Source organism: Diaphorina citri, unplaced genomic scaffold (assembly GCF_000475195.1).
Source record: "Diaphorina citri unplaced genomic scaffold, Diaci psyllid genome assembly version 1.1 scaffold162, whole genome shotgun sequence".
NCBI lineage: Eukaryota > Metazoa > Arthropoda > Insecta > Hemiptera > Psyllidae > Diaphorina > Diaphorina citri.
This window is the reverse complement of record NW_007377599.1, coordinates 38,568-57,419: the sequence shown is the minus strand read 5'-3', so window position 1 is coordinate 57,419 and position 18,852 is coordinate 38,568. Positions and strand designations below refer to the sequence as shown.

General features: G+C 42.1%; 3 protein-coding genes across 5 annotated transcripts in view; 2 read left to right on the top strand and 1 right to left on the bottom strand.

Annotated features, from left to right (window-relative positions):
- Nucleotides 1-7,917, top strand: part of LOC113465803 (helicase domino-like) — a 25,872-nt gene extending 17,955 nt beyond the window's left edge. Inside the window, exons 9-12 of the mRNA XM_026820628.1 lie at nt 4,740-4,946; nt 5,441-5,695; nt 6,008-6,159; nt 7,899-7,917. Of these exons, the coding sequence (XP_026676429.1) occupies nt 4,740-4,946; nt 5,441-5,695; nt 6,008-6,159; nt 7,899-7,917 (633 nt within the window). The remainder of the gene's footprint in view (nt 1-4,739; nt 4,947-5,440; nt 5,696-6,007; nt 6,160-7,898) is intronic.
- Nucleotides 328-4,078, top strand: LOC103505287. 3 transcript variants are annotated; one of them, XM_026820632.1, is made up of 3 exons: nt 328-468; nt 1,212-1,345; nt 3,078-4,078. In XM_026820632.1, exon 3 carries the CDS (start codon nt 3,237-3,239, stop codon nt 3,582-3,584), a length of 348 nt encoding a protein of 115 aa, XP_026676433.1. In that variant the 5' UTR covers nt 328-468; nt 1,212-1,345; nt 3,078-3,236; the 3' UTR covers nt 3,585-4,078. The 3 variants fall into 3 exon arrangements, with proteins under 3 accessions (XP_026676433.1, XP_008467838.1, XP_008467839.1); XM_008469616.3 differs by lacking the exons at nt 328-468; nt 1,212-1,345 and adding an exon at nt 2,066-2,201; XM_008469617.3 differs by lacking the exons at nt 328-468; nt 1,212-1,345 and adding an exon at nt 2,293-2,367.
- Nucleotides 7,918-11,480: 3,563 nt separating the features above from the next.
- Nucleotides 11,481-18,852, bottom strand: part of LOC103505293 (helicase domino) — a 32,618-nt gene continuing 25,246 nt past the window's right edge. Inside the window, exons 16-21 of the mRNA XM_026820627.1 lie at nt 17,801-18,018; nt 17,103-17,314; nt 15,286-15,488; nt 14,509-14,673; nt 14,103-14,311; nt 11,481-13,416 (exon numbers count right to left, since the gene is read on the bottom strand). Of these exons, the coding sequence (XP_026676428.1) occupies nt 11,953-13,416; nt 14,103-14,311; nt 14,509-14,673; nt 15,286-15,488; nt 17,103-17,314; nt 17,801-18,018 (2,471 nt within the window). The 3' untranslated portion in view covers nt 11,481-11,952. The remainder of the gene's footprint in view (nt 13,417-14,102; nt 14,312-14,508; nt 14,674-15,285; nt 15,489-17,102; nt 17,315-17,800; nt 18,019-18,852) is intronic.

The following is an 18,852-nucleotide window of genomic DNA, read 5'->3' as shown; positions in this document are numbered from 1 at the left end:
CCAGCCGTTCCAAGAACGAACCTTGTCTGTTTAGGATAAAGATGTGGGAGTCGAACCCGCGATCTAGCGCTTACAAGACAAGACAACACTAGCTTTCAAGTTAACTAGGCTGGCTGTAAATGAAGCTTTTAAATTTAAAGAAAATAAATACTTTTTTTTTTTTGTCAAATTCCCTTTGTGGAGGAGCTTATCTATCATCTTGTACCATAGTCGGAAGTTTAGGTCGGGGTTGTGTTCTTTTGGTCCTTTGGGTCACCAAAAAGCTTCTCGCTATGAAAATTCAATTTGTTTCTAAGTTGTTTCGATCCTTGTTTCCTTCCCCCCAGGTAGTGACAGCGACCCCGAGTAGCGGCGGAGTGGCTCGGCCCACCGCTCAGACTATCAAGGTAGCTACCGGAGCGACCTCCAGTAGCGTCTCTCAACAGCAACAGGCACTCCTGTCTCAGGTCACAGCCGCTATACAACAAGGTAATTTTGCTGTTTGTGTTGTAATGACGTAAAAATTGGGCACAAATATTGCGCGATATGTGAATCAATCATTAGATTAAACTTCGATTTTATTGATAACCTTATAGCCAATTCTTGTGTCTAAATTAACGTCACACAAGCAGGGTACACACCAGTGTTGAAAATGTCGGATGATATTATTGTGCGACATTTCCACCAAGTGTGGATGGACCCTGCATTGCGTTTGTTTGATACGGTTTTAACGTCACTGTATACCTGCTATAGAAACTGTTTTTGGTGACGAAATTTAACCATTGTCGGTGGTGTAGTGGTTTCATATCCGGGTGGGTGACCATTGGCACAATCGCGAGCTGCTGGCTTGAGTAGACACGTAGCTTGTCGCTTAACGAAGAGACAACCCACGTCACGAAAAACCTCGCAAAATATTTTGTGACGTTAAATCTTTTTGAAACCCAAGAAGCCAGTCTAGTTAGCTTGGAATGTGCATCACTGCCTGCCTTGTAAGCGCTAGGTCGCGGGTTCGATTCCTGCTCGGGACGAAAGTGAAACACTTCTAACCAAATAGTATCCTCTGTTAACAGACGCAGCATGGTACCCTGGTGCAACAGCAGACAGTAAGACAGGTGGCTACTCCTGTGAGAACTCTACAGCAACAGCGAACTGTCAATGTATCCGAACTGGTGAGTACCATATTAAGAAAGTAAACCAGCCTAGTTAGCTTGGTTTGTAGCTTCCTTCCTCAGGTACAATGCGACCATCTCCGGTGCGCATTCAATCCGCATCCGGTCAACCTATCGTAGCCGTGGCTGTATCTCAATCCCAACAACAAGCTACCCAACAGCATCATGTGATACATCATCAGTCCAACCCTGACCAGGTAAATAGAAATAAACAATAATAAAATTAAAACAAACGACCAAACAGACCGACAAACAAACGAACAGACAGACATCCAGCCAACCAATAATAGCCGTGGCTGTATCTCAATCTCAACAGGCTACCCAACAACACCATGTGATACATCATCAGTCCAACCCTGACCAGGTAACTTGTAATAAAGATATAAAACGGTCGACGCGATGTTAGTAGAGTGAGAATTTGACCACAACAATAGTAGTAGCCTACTGCTGGAGTAAAGGGACTTTTCAGTCCTAGGCGAGCAGTATAAATAAGCACTATTGTCTAACTTGAGTCGTCCATTGAGAACTGGCGCATTCAATGTGCTATTATTGTTGTTTTAGCGGCTTTAGCTTTTGCCGAATAGTGTTGGCAGAAATCGGCAGAATACAGAAAAGATCAATGTGTTGTCGCTGGCTTTGGCTTTTTTTTATATTTCATTGAAAAAGGGACCTATATATTTTATTAAAACTCACCACCATACAACAACAATAACTAGCGGCTTTAGCTTTTGCCGAATAGTGTTGGCAGAAATCGGCAGAATACAGAAAAGATCAATGTGTTGTCGCTGGCTTTGGCTTTTTTATATTTCATTGAAAAAGGGACCTATATTTTATTAAAACTCACCATACAACAACAATAACTTTACTTTTTACTTTCTATTATTTTTTCTAAAACCCCGTTTACGCTTCCCTTCCTCAGGTACAATGCGACCATCTCCGGTGCGCATTCAATCCGCATCCGGTCAACCTATCGTAGCCGTGGCTGTATCTCAATCTCAACAACAAGCTACCCAACAACACCATGTGATACATCATCAGTCCAACCCTGACCAGGTAAATTGAAATAAACAATAATAAAATTAAAACAAACGACCAACAGACAGACAAACAAACGAACAGACAGACATCCAGCCAACCAATAATAGCCGTGGCTGTGTCTCAATCTCAACAAGCTACCCAACAGCATCATGTGATACATCATCAGTCCAACCCTGACCAGGTAACTTATAATAAAGAAATCAAACGGTCGACGCGATGTTAGTAGAGTTCTGCCAGCCTAGTTAGCTTAGTTGGTAGTGCATCTACCTTGTAAGCGCTAGGCCGCGGGTTCGATTCCCGCCCGGGGCGGATTTTATCCTGATGGGATAATGTTCGTTCTCCGAACGGCTGGCTTTCTCCTATCCTGTCTTCCTTCTCTCTTCGATTTCGGGACGATAAGACCATAGCAGTTACAGTTCCCTCTGTCAAACCTCTTTAAAAATAAAAAAAAGTAGAGTTCTAGTGTGTGACTGGCTAGAGTTCGTTTGGCTGGGGGACGTTAAACAGAGAGTGGACTAGTGTCTAGCTGAGGTACTATAAACAGGGAGGAGAACAGCTAACCCTAACCAGCCTAGCTAGCTGGCATCTGCTTTTTTTTAAGATGAGTGTTTTACCGCGGTTTTTATTTCGTAGCAATGAAACAACTGCTACATTGGACGCTTGTGGTCTGATTGGATGCTGCGGTTCAGGACGAGCCAATTAAACATGGCAATATTCCATCACCCCGGTGTATGAAAAAAAAAAGATATCCTTTCTTTATTCTGCCATGACCATTCGGCTACAGCTGAAGCCGCTACAACGACAACAACTGGCGAGAGTGACTTACCATAGCCTTCTCTTCCACTTAACCAAGATCACTTCTCCTAACTCCCGCCCTTTTTTTTCTTCCAGACATGAGAGCGTCTTTCGGAACTCGTGTCGGGTTCCGGAATTCCAGAGGCCGCTCCCGGCGCGACCAGTAGCGTCCTGGTAGCTACCCGAAACCTAGTTATCATCCCGGACCAAGACCAGGCCGCTCAAAATAGCAACCAAAAGGAAGGTGTGGTAGCCATGCAAAATGAGAGCGACTTGGGATCTTTGCAGAATGAAAGTAGCGACCTAGTAGCTGTTCAAAGCGAGAGGAGCGACCTTTCTGCTCAGAGCGAAGGTAGCTACCTAGTAGCAACCCAGAGTGACCAAGCCGCTCAAGAGGGTGTCAACTTGATAGCTGTGCAGAGTAGCGATCTAGTTTCGGCTCAAGAAGGTAGCTACCTAGTAGCGACGTACGAGGAGGATCAGCGGCTCGCGAGGAACAATATAGACGCTACCGAGACTAGATTAGCGGCCCTACACATTCAGCAATTCCTGCGAGCTACCTCGTATCATGAGGGAGAGGAAGAGGAGGAGGACGAGTTTTGAAATCGTGTATGGGGGACTTTTTTTTTAATCCTTGAATAGTTTTTTTTTTTTTTTAATGTAGAATAAATTTAAATTAAGCAGCCCAATTCCAAAAGTGGACCAAGGCTTAATTTTCGGAAATTGAGTTTTTGATATAAGTATCTGGATTCGTCTTTTTAAGGCGAATCGATTGAAAAGATCGTCAGGCGTAAAAAAAGTATCGTCAGGTGTAAAAAATGTATCGTCAGGCGTATAAAGGGGCGTAAGTATCAGCTACGGTACCAAACATGGACGAAAATTCGCGTTTTGGCCAACTTCGGTTCTGAAAATAAAAAAAGCCTATTTTTGAATAGCATTTTCGGGTCCAAAACTAGACAAAATAGGATAGAGGATAAACAGGACAAATACCTTACGGTCCCAAAAGAGGACGAATCGGATTTTCGGTGCCAAAACTGGACATCTCTTGTCTGGGCAACTTGTCAAAATATATGGGACCTTGGTTAGACTGCAGGGGAAAAGGGACTTTTCAGTCCTATCCCAACAGGATAAACAAGGTGTATTCTATTCTATCTCGGAATTTTGAAATTAAATAACTAATTAATGTCAACTTTGCCAGAAATTCCATAAATACCAACAGAAGACGGTAGGTAGGTATCTCGATTTTTGGTGATAGTTTTAAACTTGTAAACTATGACTAAAGGCTGACAATTAAAATGAAGACAATTAAAGCTTAAATACCTACCTATGAAAAAAATGAAATAAAAATTAGCGCCTAAAAAGGGGAGAAAAAAACTTTTTTTTCTAAAGCGAATGGATATAATAAATATTCCATGCCACAAGTAGCCTCCGTGGCCGAGTGGGTATCACACTAGGCTTGCACGCAGGAGGTCCGGGTTCGATTCCCGGTGGGGCCGAGGTTTTTTTTCGGCTCTGTGCTTGGAGTTCGGGGTGCAGTCAGCCTCGTGAAGACAATTGAGTAGCTACTTTAATCGAGTAGCGACTAGTGGCGGCATTACCAGAGTAAAAAAAAAAATTATAGATGTCAGAAAAAGTACATGAGGCTCTTAGTAATGCTGTGATATCCACAAAAATTGTGAAGAAGCTCTCAGCTTCACCACAAATAAATCATGATTTAGATTTTTATATTAGATTCATTCCCGTCTCTTCTCCCCACAGGCTAAACCTCGCACAGTGACGGACGCGGAAATGGCCATCTTGAAGCGGCAAATGCTTCAACAGGCGGCGGCCCAGCAACAGTCCGCTACTCAGAAAGCCGCTGTAGGGTCGCTACTCGCTCAGACCTCGGGAGCGATCCAGCCGGGGACCCAGGTCACTACCCTGGTCAAGACTTTGCCGCCCCAGACCGCTGGCATTATACCACAGGTAGGTTACGGTCGCTACCCAGGTCACTACCCTTGTCAAGACTTTGCCGCCCCAGGCCGCTGGCATTATACCGCACTACCGCAGGTAGGTTACGGTCGCTACTGTGTAGATTCCTGTTAGATTCAATAAAATAATTTTTTTCTTCTGTATTGTAAGTCTCAATTTATTGGTTTTTCAGAACAATTCCCTCATCAAATAAATAGTTAACAAATGGTATCATTATCAGCTGTTTCTAGTCCATAGTTGAACAAAGGTCTCCTCCATACTTTTCCATACACTTCTGTCTTGTGCTGCTGTTTGCTATCTTGTTCCTGCTACTTGCCTTATCTTCGGTCTTTTGGCACAAGCAAAACAAATGATATACCCATCCGTAAAAGCCGGAGCTTCTGCCACAGATATTTATAATTTATAATATAAACATATAATTCGTAAACTGATCTCTTGTATTTAATTGTAAATCAATTAAATCAAACTCCCTGTTTCTCCTCCTTCAGGTGAAAACTCTCAGCGCGGCGCAAATCAAACCCACGGCGGCCCAGTTCCGCCAAATTCAATTCCAACAGCAACTGATCGCCCAGCGGAAGGCCTCCTCTGCCGCTCCCACTGGTGGCACGACGACCGCCAAGGTGGTGAAGGCGGCGGGCGTTGGCGGCACGACGCAGTTGATAGTGGCGGGGGGCGGCAAAAGTCTGACGGGCACGATGACCATGCAGCAGATTCAGCAGGTCATCAAACAGCAGATACCCCATGTGAGTATTCGCTACCGACTTTGATTTTTATTTTATTTACGAAGTAAACCGCCCTTTTTAGGGAAGAGGCATATATTATCGATCGATATAATCACCGCACTTTAGGACTTAACCTCATTCTTATGGCCATTTCAGGCATGTTTTTGAACCACCGCCATTTTGAATCGGGATGTGAAGTTACGTGTCTATATAACTTGTGGTACCTTCTGTTGGTAAACGCTTTCTCCATTTACCAATGAAAATTTACTTTCTGTATTACTTTCTACAAATGTTTCGCCCGAATTCCTGATGATCAATATTTTCTTCTCACAGGCGGGTACGATTAATGTGAGTACAAGCAGTGGTCAGGTTATATCTCACGCTGTCATCACCAAATCACCACAAGTACAACAGAGAACTGTTATTCCAGTAGCTACGTCAGTGTCTGTTGCTGGAGCTAAGCAAACCATACAGGTAAGTCAAAGGTATAATAAAATATGTCCTGCCTAAAGGCAGGATAGGACAAAGCCAGCCGTTCCAAGAACGAACCTTGTCTGTTTAGGATAAAGATGTGGGAGTCGAACCCGCGATCTAGCTCTTACAAGACAAGACAACACTAGCTTTCAAGTTAACTAGGCTGGCTGTTTCGTCATTAGGTAGCCGAGCTAAGAACCTAATTATAACTTGATAACTGTTATTAAAGCTATAAAATCGCTATTTATAAATTAATAACTTCGATCAGTGGCGGACTTTTCGTGAAATACCTAGGGCAGTATATTGCTTAACTAACATTTTATAGAATAGAATACTAACTGGAGGACGTTAAACAAGGAGTATACCAGCCTGACATTTCCTTGCTAAAGAAACAGCAAAGGTTGAGTTAGTTAGCTTAGTTGGTAGTGCGTCTGCCTTGTATGCGCGGGTTCGATTTCCGCCCGGGGCGGATTTTATCCTGATGGGATAATGTTCGTTCTCGGAACGGCTGGCTTTTTCCTATCCTGTCTTCCTTCTCTCTTCGATTTCGGGACGATAAGACCATAGCAGTTACAGTTCCCTCTGTCAAAACTCTTTAAAAAATGAATTTTCGACCTTTTACAGTTATTTTTTCGGAGTTTTGGCCTCAGATTTGGATTTTTCCCAACCTTTTACTTAGGAATCGACCATTTATTTATGATTTTACCCATTTGCAACTGCTCCTTTTCGGGACGATAAGACCCTCCCTGTTACAGATCCCTCTATCTAACGGGAAAATTGGGAATTGTATGACCGCCTGGAAATATTTGAATACGCAATGTGCAAGACACATTAGATCAGTCGAAAATAACAGCCATTGAATAACGCCATCGTTACGTGGTGTTCCCAAGCGCTTACCCATCCAACTATCCGCACTCTACATTGCTTATATATTATCTTCTTTTTTAAAGAGGTTTGATAGAGGGAACTGCACCTGCCAAGGTCTTACTGTCCCAAAAAAAAACACATGTATTTTTTTGTTAAGAGGTTTGACAGAGGGAACTGTAACTGCTATGGTCTTATCGTCCCAAAATCAAGAGAGAAGGAATACAGGATAGGAGAAAGCCAGCCGTTCCGAGAACGAACATTATCCCATCAGGATAAAATCCGCCCCGGGCGGGAATCGAGCCCGCAACCTAACTCTTACAAGAGAGACTCCCTACCAACCAAGCTAACTAGGTTGAATATCTAAGATAATAACAAGAAGGTATAAAGGTGTCAACATTGTGTTTGCGTTACCATTAGGTCACGACAAGATCTTCGACACCTAACGACACGACACCATCTCTTCAGGATGACTTTGGATACAGTGGTTCTCAGAATGAGCAACCTTATACTAGCCACTTGATAACACTATCAGGTAGGCTATAAAAATTAAAATCTCACCTGTTTCACATGTTTAGAGTGCATGAAACGTGTAAGAAATAAAACAAGCGAAATCTCCAAATCATCCTGCCTGGAATTAAATATCCTGCAAAAATAAACTATAAAACGTCCAAACGAGAAAAAAATCGTAAACGTTAAAAAAAAAACATAAAAACTAGCAAAATCCCCTACTTGTGTACGTAATCTGATTAGACGTATGCTTCCAGAAAGTAACCCGTTGAAATATTTGCAATCGAAAAACGAGTACAAATTTTTGTCGATGGTGGGAGTCGAACCCGGGACCTTCTGCAGATTCTACATCATTTTCGGAGGTTCTATTTTCCAGGCGACTACGCGCTCTCTAAGGCTCTCAATGTGATTTTCCTTTAGCTATCTAGTCCATTATTAACTTTATCCCCTCAATTTGAATCCACTGGTTTGGTGATCTTCCTACTAACAATTCCTCTTAAGTATAATTGCCTCGTAAAAACAAATAAAAAAAAAAAAAAAAAAATGTTTTTCCCACAAAAAAATCCCCTTAAAAAAAAATTCCCCGTAAAAAAAAAAAAAAAAAAAAAAAAAAAAAAAAAAAAAATGCTCTTTCCAAATAAAAAAACCACCAAAAGCTCAAAGGTTTTTTTCAAAATTTTCCTTTCTTTGTGTGTTCCAAAAAAGCTTAAATCAAACTACAAAACAAGGGGGGTTGCAAAATCAAAAGCACTGTTTTGGCTAATTTTCTGAAGACAAAAAAGGTTCAAAAACAATAAAATCATCAGATGATAAAGCCACGATTGAGACACATACGGAAAACATGACGGCCCTCCGTATTAAACAGATCCTGTATGGTGGAGCTCTTGAAGAACGCCGTGGTGAAGTTGCCGCCCTCGATGGCCAAGTCGCCGAGCAGCCGCTTCTGGTTCGCCTTACGAAGAATGTTCTCCTCGATCGTCTTCTCACTGATCAGTCTGAATGAGAGAGAGAGAGGAGAAAAGAGATTTGGAGTTAGATTTAGACAGCGGAATTCCTGGTAAAATTACTAAATGAGGTGATAAAAGAGTGAGAATCGATCGGGGAAAACTCCCACTAAAATGACTCAGTGGAGGGACATAAAAAACTTAAGTACTAAATAATAATAACTGGTTGAAATTCGGGTTGCTAAAACGAGACAACATAAAGAATTGAGTAAAAACCCCCTTTATTTCAGATTAAAACTTCAAAAAGTAAAATAAATCACTCCTGTTGTTGTTGTTGCAGTGGCTTCAGCTGTAGCCGAATGGTGATGGCAGAATATTTAGCTGAAAAAGACTGCTCTCATTTAATTTGGAACGGCAAGAGATTTCATGAAATATGCTCAGACAAAATTCACCATTGAGTAATCACACAGGGTTCATAACTCTTTCCTGTCAATATGTTTTTCATCATTACATATTTCACTGTCAAATTAAATTACCCCAACGGTAAATTAATGGGACCTTGGAAATATTCAGCCTAAATGGGAGGTCTATGAGAAAAAATTGATTTTTTTTTTTTTTTTAATGGAAAACAGAAGACCTCCATTCTTTCATAGACCTCAAATAATGTCAGTTCACTTTACAACTTGAAAAGTTGGATTTTCGACTTGCGGAACCCTAAAACGGATATTTTTACAAATTTTTCAAGTTTGAAAACTTGACCCTATTCCAATAGTTTAATATCATCTCTTTTATTGATTCAATTGAATTGAGAACTTATGAAATTACAACCTATTATCAAATTAAAGTTTTTCTTTCGAAGCTGAAGTGAACACAACAAATTTAAAAGGAGGTATGTCTGAATAGATCACAAAGACATCGCGACAGCCAACACGATTTGGTTAAGCAAAGTTGAGCATGGTTGGCACCCGGATGGGAGACCCTTTTTTAAACGTCAGGGAAGATGACCATTGAAGACCATTTTCCTAATAAACGCACAAGTTTGTGGTCAGTCTCCAAATAAACGTTCAAGTTGAGCATGTAAAGCATAGATTCGGCGCGAACGACCTGGTATTCCGGAATTAAAATACATTACTCATGGAGTGTGGGATCAGAATCTTAATAAAAGTACATATTAGGCATACGCACAAATTACAAATGGAGTAGGGGACCAAAATTTCCTTCTCCCTAAATCGCGTTGGCTGTCACACTAAACAAAACTATCAAGGAACAAAGACATAATAGTCGGGGGGACACCAACAAGCCATGTTTAATGATGGATTCAAAACGTGCTAATATCGTAATAAGCTAATAGCAGTCATTATAGTCGTTGCGTAGACAGTATTTCTGAAGATCTTGAAAAACCCTATTACATAAAAAAGTTGGGAAAAGTGCGTCTACAACTATTTACTATATGTAGGTAGCTAACTAGGTCTGTATAAGTTGGTAAATGATTGGGGGTAATTTTTATCACTTGGAAACTAATTAAGGTGTCTATTTCTGGTGCAGCTATAATTTCTGGGATATCCCGGTTTTTGAATGTGGGAAAGTCGTCTCTGATATCTTGTCAATTTACAGACTTTGTAATAAAAATCTAACGTGCTATGCCTTGTAAGCGCTGGGTCGCGGGTTCCATTCCCTCCCGGAGCGAATATTATCCTGAACAGATAAGGTTAATGTGATGTCTCATTGTCTTAAGCCTTAAGATCGGTATACCACATAAGGTTAGTTCTCGGAACGGCTGGCTATCTCCCATCTTGTCCTTCTTTCTTTGATTTGACATCAAAATATTTGTGAAATGCGAAGTCCAAAGATCAAAGTTGCTTCAAGGAACAGGCTCCTTGGGGGCTATTCAAGGAGTACTACTAAATCTTCTGCAATCCAAGGAACAGGCTTCTTGGGGGCTATTCAAGGAGTACTACTAAATCTTCTGCCATTCAAGGAACAGGCTTCTTGGGGGCTATTCAAGGAGTACTACTAAATCTTCTGCCATTTAAGGAACAGGATTCTTGAGGCCTATTCAAGCAGCACTACTAAATCTTCTGCAATTCAAGGAACAGGCTTCTTGGAGTCGTCGGGGGCTCTTCAAGCAATACGACTGAGTGTTATCCACGCAGAAGTCCTTCAGACTTTCGTGGAATACCCCTCTGATTTCAATCTGTGAGGTCTGTACTGTCCTACTGTCCCACCGGTGGGAACCTTGGCACCTGACTTGTGCATTATCTGGGACTACGTAGGACAGCTGGGGACTATAATTGTCTGGGAATTGATTGGTGTCGCGTGGCTCCCTGAAGTTACTATTTCCTGAAGTTCCGCTTGCACATGCATCATGATTTTTCACTGCAGTTGCACCATTGTCAGTTGCACTAATATTGTCAATGTTCTGGGAATAATGAGCCAGGGAACAAGACCAACGCTATAATGTTATTTTTGTTCCATGTGTTAGGTATTTTTACTATATTGTTCTAAGTGGTATTTTCACAATATTGTTCTCGGTATGTATTGTTCCAATGGTAGGTATATTTTTAGGTTTGACTGAAGTTTTCGAGATATTTTCTCTTTTGTTAATTCTTATGATGAAGTTAATTCATGCAGGATTATTTTTTTACAAGCGGGTTTTCTCCTTCTTCTGCGTCTTCTTCGTTTCTTCTTCTTCTTCTTCTCCTTCGTCTATTTCGAGTTCTTTATTTCTTTCTTCCGTTCCTTCCCCTTTGGCGTCTGTGTTTCTTCCTTCTGTTCCTTTTTCTCCTTCTGTTTCGTCACTTTTGGCCTCCTTCTTCTACGATGTCTTCTTCTTTCCCTTCGTCTTCGTTGCTAGAAAAAAAAAAAAAAAAAAAAAAAAACGACCGGGAATCAGGATATAAAAGGAGACAAAGAAAATAATTGGGTACAGAATTTAATACCCAGAATTAGACGAATGGTGGGCGGCCTTTTTCAAGTAATATTTGTGAAAAAAAAGGGTAACTTTCGAGTTAGAAAGTGGGGGAAAAAGAAAGGGGGGATAGATCTACCCCATGTCATTGTAAACGTCAGTTTTAATTCTTTCAAAGGGACCTAGACACCCCAACACAGGTGCATCTTAAGGAAATCTCAATTTAATAAATACAAATTTCAAAGACACATTAAGGTGAGTCCAAACATAGTCGATCGGCCGTCAATCCGCCATAAATTCATATCGCTCGACGCGAAGGTCGTCGAATATATGTGGACAAACCTTTAGAGACAAACTAGCCTGTAGAATCAGTCAAAGTCGTAAATGTCAAGACCACCCTTCTAAAAAAACAGCCTAAGGACTCAAACCTAATGCAGCATGCTTAATCAAACCGCCTTTCTAGAAACCAGGTCTCAGGACTCAAACCCAACCCAGCATGCCTACGAGGTTCAAATCCACCGTCTGGGTCGCAAATGTCGACGCGTCCGCGAGCGATCGCGCCAACACGCCCTCCGTTCTCATCTGACCAGCCTCAGCCTCTGATTTAACGTGAGCGAGTCGCTCTCTGCATCACTATCCGACAGGTTCACGCATTCTATTTCTTCACAGTGAGATCCAGGGCCCGGTTTGGGCAACACGCCCGGTTTCGGGCCCGCATTGGGGCCGAGTTTTGAATTAGGAGTAGATGTCAGTTTCGCATTCGGCAAAGTTGAATTAGACCCCGGTTTTGAGTTTGCATTAGGACCGGACGTGGGCGGAATGTTCGAACCAAGTTTTGAATTAGGACTAGCAAGTTTCGCGCTCGGCCAAGTTGAATTAGACCCGGGTTTTGAGTTTGAATTAGACGCAAGTTTCCCCGGCGTTGAATTACTAGGGTCGAGTTTAGCGGGTGAATTTTTCGTCGACAAAACTCCCGTTTCGTTCACGTTCGGGTGAACACCTGTTCTCCGTCGCGTTGCACGCATACTGCTCCTTGCTCCCGCGCTACTTTCACTTTCTGCGCCGTCTACTTCCCCATTTCTCTCGCTTACACTCACACGGGAAGTCCTCTCTCTCACAGCATCTGTAAGTCCCTTCACACCATCAGTCCCTCGTAAAGCTCCTTTCACACCCAACTCTTTCCCTCCGTTTCCGCTCAGATCTCTCCTCGGTCTACGAGACTCTTTCACATCCTCCTCCACATCTACCTCACTATCACTTGCAATAAGTTCACTGTCACTCACTTCCCCATCGCTGTCACTATCACTCGAACACGATTCCTCATCACTATCACTTTTCGTCCGTTTTCGCTTTCGCATTTGATATTTCCTAACCGCGCGTTTGTCGCCGGGCCCCGCGCTCTCTTCCGGCCTCATCCCGCGGGCCGGGCGATCTCTAAATCGCCCGCGCTTAGCTCCCGGCTCCGCCAAACATGTTTCGTCGTCGGTGCTGATTTTCGCCGCACTGGAGGTGTTCTTTCCCGCCGGCGATTCGGGGACCCCGTTCGACACAGTTCGCCCGCTGAGGGTTCGCAGCCGCCGGGTGACTTTCCTATTTCCTTCCTCTACATTTCCTTTGCTGCTTTCCGATTCCTGCCTAGCTTTCCTATTAAATTTCCCCTCTCTCGCCTCAACATCCCGCGCCTCACTCCTTCCCCTCAATCGCCGCTCTCGCTTCGTCACCCTTCTCTCCTTTCCCCTCAATTTCCTCTTCCGTGATTGGTCCGCCCGTCTCCCATTGACCACGCCCCCTCGCCCCTTTTCATTCACCTGATTGGTTGCATCCTCCCTTGCGAAGGTCAACAGCTCGGTTCGGGATTCGGCTTTGGCTTCGGCCCGTCTCGCTTCTTCTCGTTTTAGCGAGGCCAGCCGGTCCAGCTCCCAGTCTCGTTTGACTGCGGCTAATTCGGCCTCGGCTGCGGCGACTGCGGCCTCCGTGCCGGCGCCGTTGGCCGCGATTTTGGCCTCGTAAAACGACACGGCCCAGCGCTCTACACCGGACAGCTGTGGAGAGAGAACGAGATGTGTGTTAGAGATCAAATTATACAACATGAACTTAAAATAAAACTGGGGATTGAAATATGAGCAATCGGGGATCAGTCTAACTTAAACACTTTTTTTTTTTCTTTGCATAAGTTTCCATTCCTACCATCGACAAAAAATTGTACTCGTACTGCAAATATTTTAACGGGATACTTTCTGACCCAGCATCTAAATTGGAGTGTTGTGTCTCTTATCGCCCACCTGATGAGGGACATACTACGGAATATACATCCTAGAATCTAATCTAATTTAATCTAATATACATGCTACATTGATACAACATAGACCACATGAGTCTAATGTAGCAGTTGTTTCAATGCTAGGAAATACAAACGAACATAAAGACCAACCTAAGTGATGCAGTGGTTAGCACGGTGAACTCTGGCTTTGAAGGTTGATGGTTTGAGTCCAAGTCAATTCAAAAATTTAGTGCAGTTTATTAAGCGGGGAACGACATTTTTAACCCTCTTGATAAAATTAAAATCAACCCGTTTGAAGATGATGGCTTTTTACATCAACCCACCAACTGATGGAACGATTAAGATTATGTATGATGTAAAATTAACCTATTCGTCTCACCTGCTCCATAAGGGCTTTAACCCCCCTTGGAAAAAATAAATAAAAAATAATTAACCCATTCGGCTCACCTGTTCCATTAGGGCGCCCACTTCCTGTTCCGCCTTGCTCTCCCCTTGCCCCTCGCCCAGGGAGGTGACCGGTATACTCTCATCAAACTCGGCCAGATCTGCCACAGCCTCGGCCTTGGCTATTTTAGCCGCAGCTACGTCCGTTGCGTCTTCCGCGGCGGCCAGCGCGCTCTCCAGAGCGCCGAGCGAGGCCTTGTCAACCTGGAATGGGAAAAGATAAAAAAATATAAATAATAATAATAATAATAAAAAAACAACTCAAGACATTAGTCCAAGTTTACCTAGAAAGGTATCTTTACAGGGGGGAACGACTATCTAAGTATCTATCCCAACATCTCCGTAGGAGTAGATATACCTTGATACATCAAAAACTCTCCAAAATATCCTCAATGCCAGCTTAGTTAGCTCTGATCCACCTTGGTCGTACCGTCCAGACGCAGGTAGATGTGGCCGTGAAAGTTGAGGAACGCTTCTAGCACGTCCAACATTCGGGTCATCTGCGTGAATATCAGCACCCGATGTCCGCCCGCCTTCAGCTTGCGAAGTATCACATCCAAAGATTGTAGCTTACCTAAAGGATAAAGACCAGAAAGGGTTAACACAATAGAAAACAATATACAGTCGAACCTGGATTTAAGAGAATCCAGGGGACCACCTTTTTTTCTCTTATATCCAGGTTTCCAATATATCCAGTTTCTTTAATATCGGGGTCCAGCATGAAGGGCCCAGAAAATTTTCTCTCATATCCAGGTTCGACAGTAATAAGTTAAAAAAAAAGAATAGTAACTAATTATTTAATCTTTTTTTTCTCAAAATTATAACCTCTTTTTTATAAATTTTAGCTTTCGCCAAATGGTGATGACCTAATAAAGAAAAGATTTGTTTTGTATATCTTTAGAACCTACTTTAGATAATTCAATAGACGTTTCCCAGGTTGATATTATTTCCTACCGTTATATTTTTTGAACACATAGGATGTCTAATGTAAAACACACCAATAATCGCCAATTTGCTCAGGGTTGTACAAAGATGGAAAGTACACCTAAGGCCAGGCACTCACTATCAGGTATCATGTACACCTGATAGGCGGACCTGGTCAAGTGTACATGTCAGGTCTACCTGACAGTAAGTGGCTGACCTAACCAGTTATACACATATACAGGGAATAAAAAAAAGCACTCACCACAATCGTACTGTATAAGCCGCGGGTCGGGGAACTGCGTGCACATGGCCGAGGTGACGGGATGCAAGAGCCGCAGTTTGGGCCGCAGCTCGGCGGTCATGGCCGCCTCCATGCGGCGCAGTCGGTGCAGGGAGGAGGGGTGAGGGTGACAGATGCGCAGCTCGGGGGTTGGGGCCGTCACCGCAGGAACGTAGACGAGGAAACTGTAAATAGGGTGGGGGGGAAGTAAGGTCGACCAGGTTTGGATAAGTCCTTCTATGGGGACAGACCGACAGAGTGACAGACACCGAAGCGAATACAATAGTCCGTCCCTTATGGTACGGTTTCCTAGCGACGTGTTTTCTGCGCAGCGCAGAACCGAACACGTCGGCAGGAGCGTGAAATATATTGCGCTGCGTGAAAGTGTTTTCCAACAAAACGTTTTCGCCCGACGTAAGTTGTTCATTTTTACATGGTTTTTAGTTTTTGTGAGACAGTTCAGAGAAATGCCTTTCTTTTTATTATTAAGATGGTGTCTTGTCCCGAGATGAGACATTGAGGGACTGAACCGTCTACAAAGGTATGACAGGTACCACGGCAATGTTCTGATCCCATTGAATGATTCAATGAAGAGACTAGTGAGAGACTACCATCTCTACCACCAAACCAATATTCACACGATGCAGACCCGTTTTACTACAAGAGTATTCTTGAATTCTGGGTCTTTCAAATCATATAAAATTTTATGTTGCATAACAAAATCAATTAGACGATCGTCTTTGTCGGAAGAAAACCTTGCCGGAGGGGATTTAGCATCGGATTTTTTGCACAGATCTTTGATAAGAATAATGAAGCCATCAACCTATTAAACACTAAACTTTCATTAAATTCAATGAAATGTTAGGTGGCAATGAAAATGTCTTAATTTCACATTAGAGAATTTCCCATAGTTAAGAAGAGATTCTATTATCCGTCCTGAAATTGAATTTCTATGGAAGGTAATTAAAATTAGCTGGCTAATTGTTTACTATAAATTTTATTGAGATATTGGGAAAATCCTACAATGCTGCAGTGAGCACCAAAGTTGTGACATAATAACACAAAGAAACCGCATTTACATTTACAAAGTTACTTAATTTCAATACCATCCAAATGGTTCCTACATGAACATCTTTTAATATTAAAGACGTCAGATACGAAAAAAAAGGACTTTTAATCGACTCAAATTTAAACCTCAAAATCGACTGCAAGATGAGTTCAAATCTCGAAAATCGTGTGACTGTGTTATCCTCAGACAAATGCCTCGGTCTTGTCATCAATAGGGCGTGACGTCACATATCAAAAACTGAACATGACGTCACAGAGCTGATGATGAACATATTAGTAAGGTAGAAACGGTTCTATCATCATAGGATCGACACAACATTGCACAACAACAGGGGGGGAGAAGTTACCATGCAAGATATAAATATGGTAATGCCGCCACTGGTCTCTACAATTTCAAAGTAACTACTCAATGGAGGAAAAAAAAAAAAAAAAAAAAAAAAAAAAAAAAAAAAAGCAAGGAACGACAACTTCATAGAAAATTTGGTTGATAATTTCAATATCAAAAATTAAGCCAATCCTTTTTCCTATCGACAATAATTAATTGAGGTAATTAAATTTAAATAGGTATTTATAAAAAAATTAACTAATCTTTATATATAGATCATTAATTGAGCTAATTAAATATTTCAAATTTAGCTAATCCTTATAGAAAATTTCGTCAAATCTTTATCCGTAAAATTAAGCTAATTTAGCGAACCTTAATAGATAAAATTCAGCTACAAACTACTCACTTGTCGAACACATCCTTCAGTTGTTCCACTCTGGCCTCGTAGCCAGGCACAACGAGATCGTTCGCTTCGGGCAGGTCCGGTCTTATTCGGAGCAGAGTCCGAAGTTCGGATCCGTACAGAAGACAAGGCTGCTCCAGACGGTGTGCGTTGACGCGGGCTGCTAACGCGAGCTGAGCTTCCCGACGCGCGCGTCGCTTCTCTTCTAGACTAGGCTGCAAATAAATCAAATGAGTTTAGCGTCAGCTCAAATGGCGTAGTGGTCACTGCGCTAGCCTTGCATGCGGGAAACCCGGGTTCGTTTCCCGGCGGGGTAAAAAAAATTGTATCATGCAAATGATTGATTTTGAGACACTCAGCCTCGTGAGAAAAATGAGTAGTGATGTACAGTATAAATGCACATAGCGACCAGTGAAAGCATGGTAGGTAAACATTGGGTGTTAGGAATTGACAATTGAGATATTTGGAAAGTCCTACAATGCAATGCTCCAGTGAGAACCAAAGTTGTGATGTAATAACACAAAGACACGGTATTTATTAATTATTTAATAAAACACTAGCCAAATTCCCGTGCAAAGAAATCGAATGGAGGGTACTTTCATCTCTAAAGATGACAACAATTTTGACGTAAAATCTCTATCCCACAAATACCGACGAAGAAAAAACGAGCGGGCGAATGTGGAACAGGAGGCAAAACTTACTTTGACAAACAAATTGGACGCTGTCGACGCAGAGGTCGACTCGTTCTCCGACGAACCGGTAGCATTATCCACCGTTTTTCTCCGCCTAAGCGTGCCGCCCGCTGCATCACTGCCGCTCGTACTAAGCGTACTAGATGTGGAGAGGCCCGCTGCCGACACCGTAACAATAGCACTGGTCAGAGCGTTCGTCGTTCTACTCGCCAAACTCACCAAGTTACCTGAAAAAAGTACGAGAAATTAAAATTATTAATAGAACTAGACGTATTAAGCGTACTAGATGTGGACAGACCCGCTGCTCTAACACCCTAAAAATAGCGCTGGTCAGAGCGTTCGTCGTTCTACTCGCCAAACTCACCACGTTCCCTGGGAAAAGTACGAGAAATGTACGAAAAATCAAAGTTAGTACTAGAACTCACCACGTTATATGAAGGGAAAAAGTACGAGACATCAAAGTTAGTACTTGAACTAGTTACTAGACAACTATATCAGCATCTAGTTTTGGAAACAAATTAGGGATAGAAAAGGACAAATCATGGTTAAAATCTCTTTAGTACCTAAGCTCTCTCGTATTGTTTGTTTGTTTTTATTATGGTAGGGAAAACTTTTTATGCAGTCAACAAAAATTAATTTAGTAAAGAGAGGTCAGACAGCCAGATGAAATTCGGTCAACATGGTAATTCAGCAAACATAAGTCGCGAAACCATTTTCATCTTATCATCATTCCAAAAATGTGCACAATGAATTTTGGACAAAAAAGTAATGTTTTAAAAGGACAAAAATATTTACTCCTTAAAAATTTAGAAAAAAATAAAATTAAATAAACGAATCGGCAATTGTATATCAATGAGATTCCAAACGAATAGGTGAGTTATCAGGCCTGTTGAGCTTATTGTACCATCACATAAGAGATAATATGGACAATGTGAAATTCTGTCATCATATAACTCAACTTGCATATGAAATTGGACGGAAAAGAAAAAATAATAAAAAGTTCCTATCTCATCATTTAAATAGTCATAGGGACCAGGTCATCTTCTCATCAGATGGACGAG

What these genes read in the sequence shown, in the direction of transcription:
- LOC103505287 (XM_026820632.1), top strand. Translation starts at nt 3,237, where the DNA reads ATGCAAAATGAGAGCGACTTGGGATCTTTGCAGAATGAAAGTAGCGAC.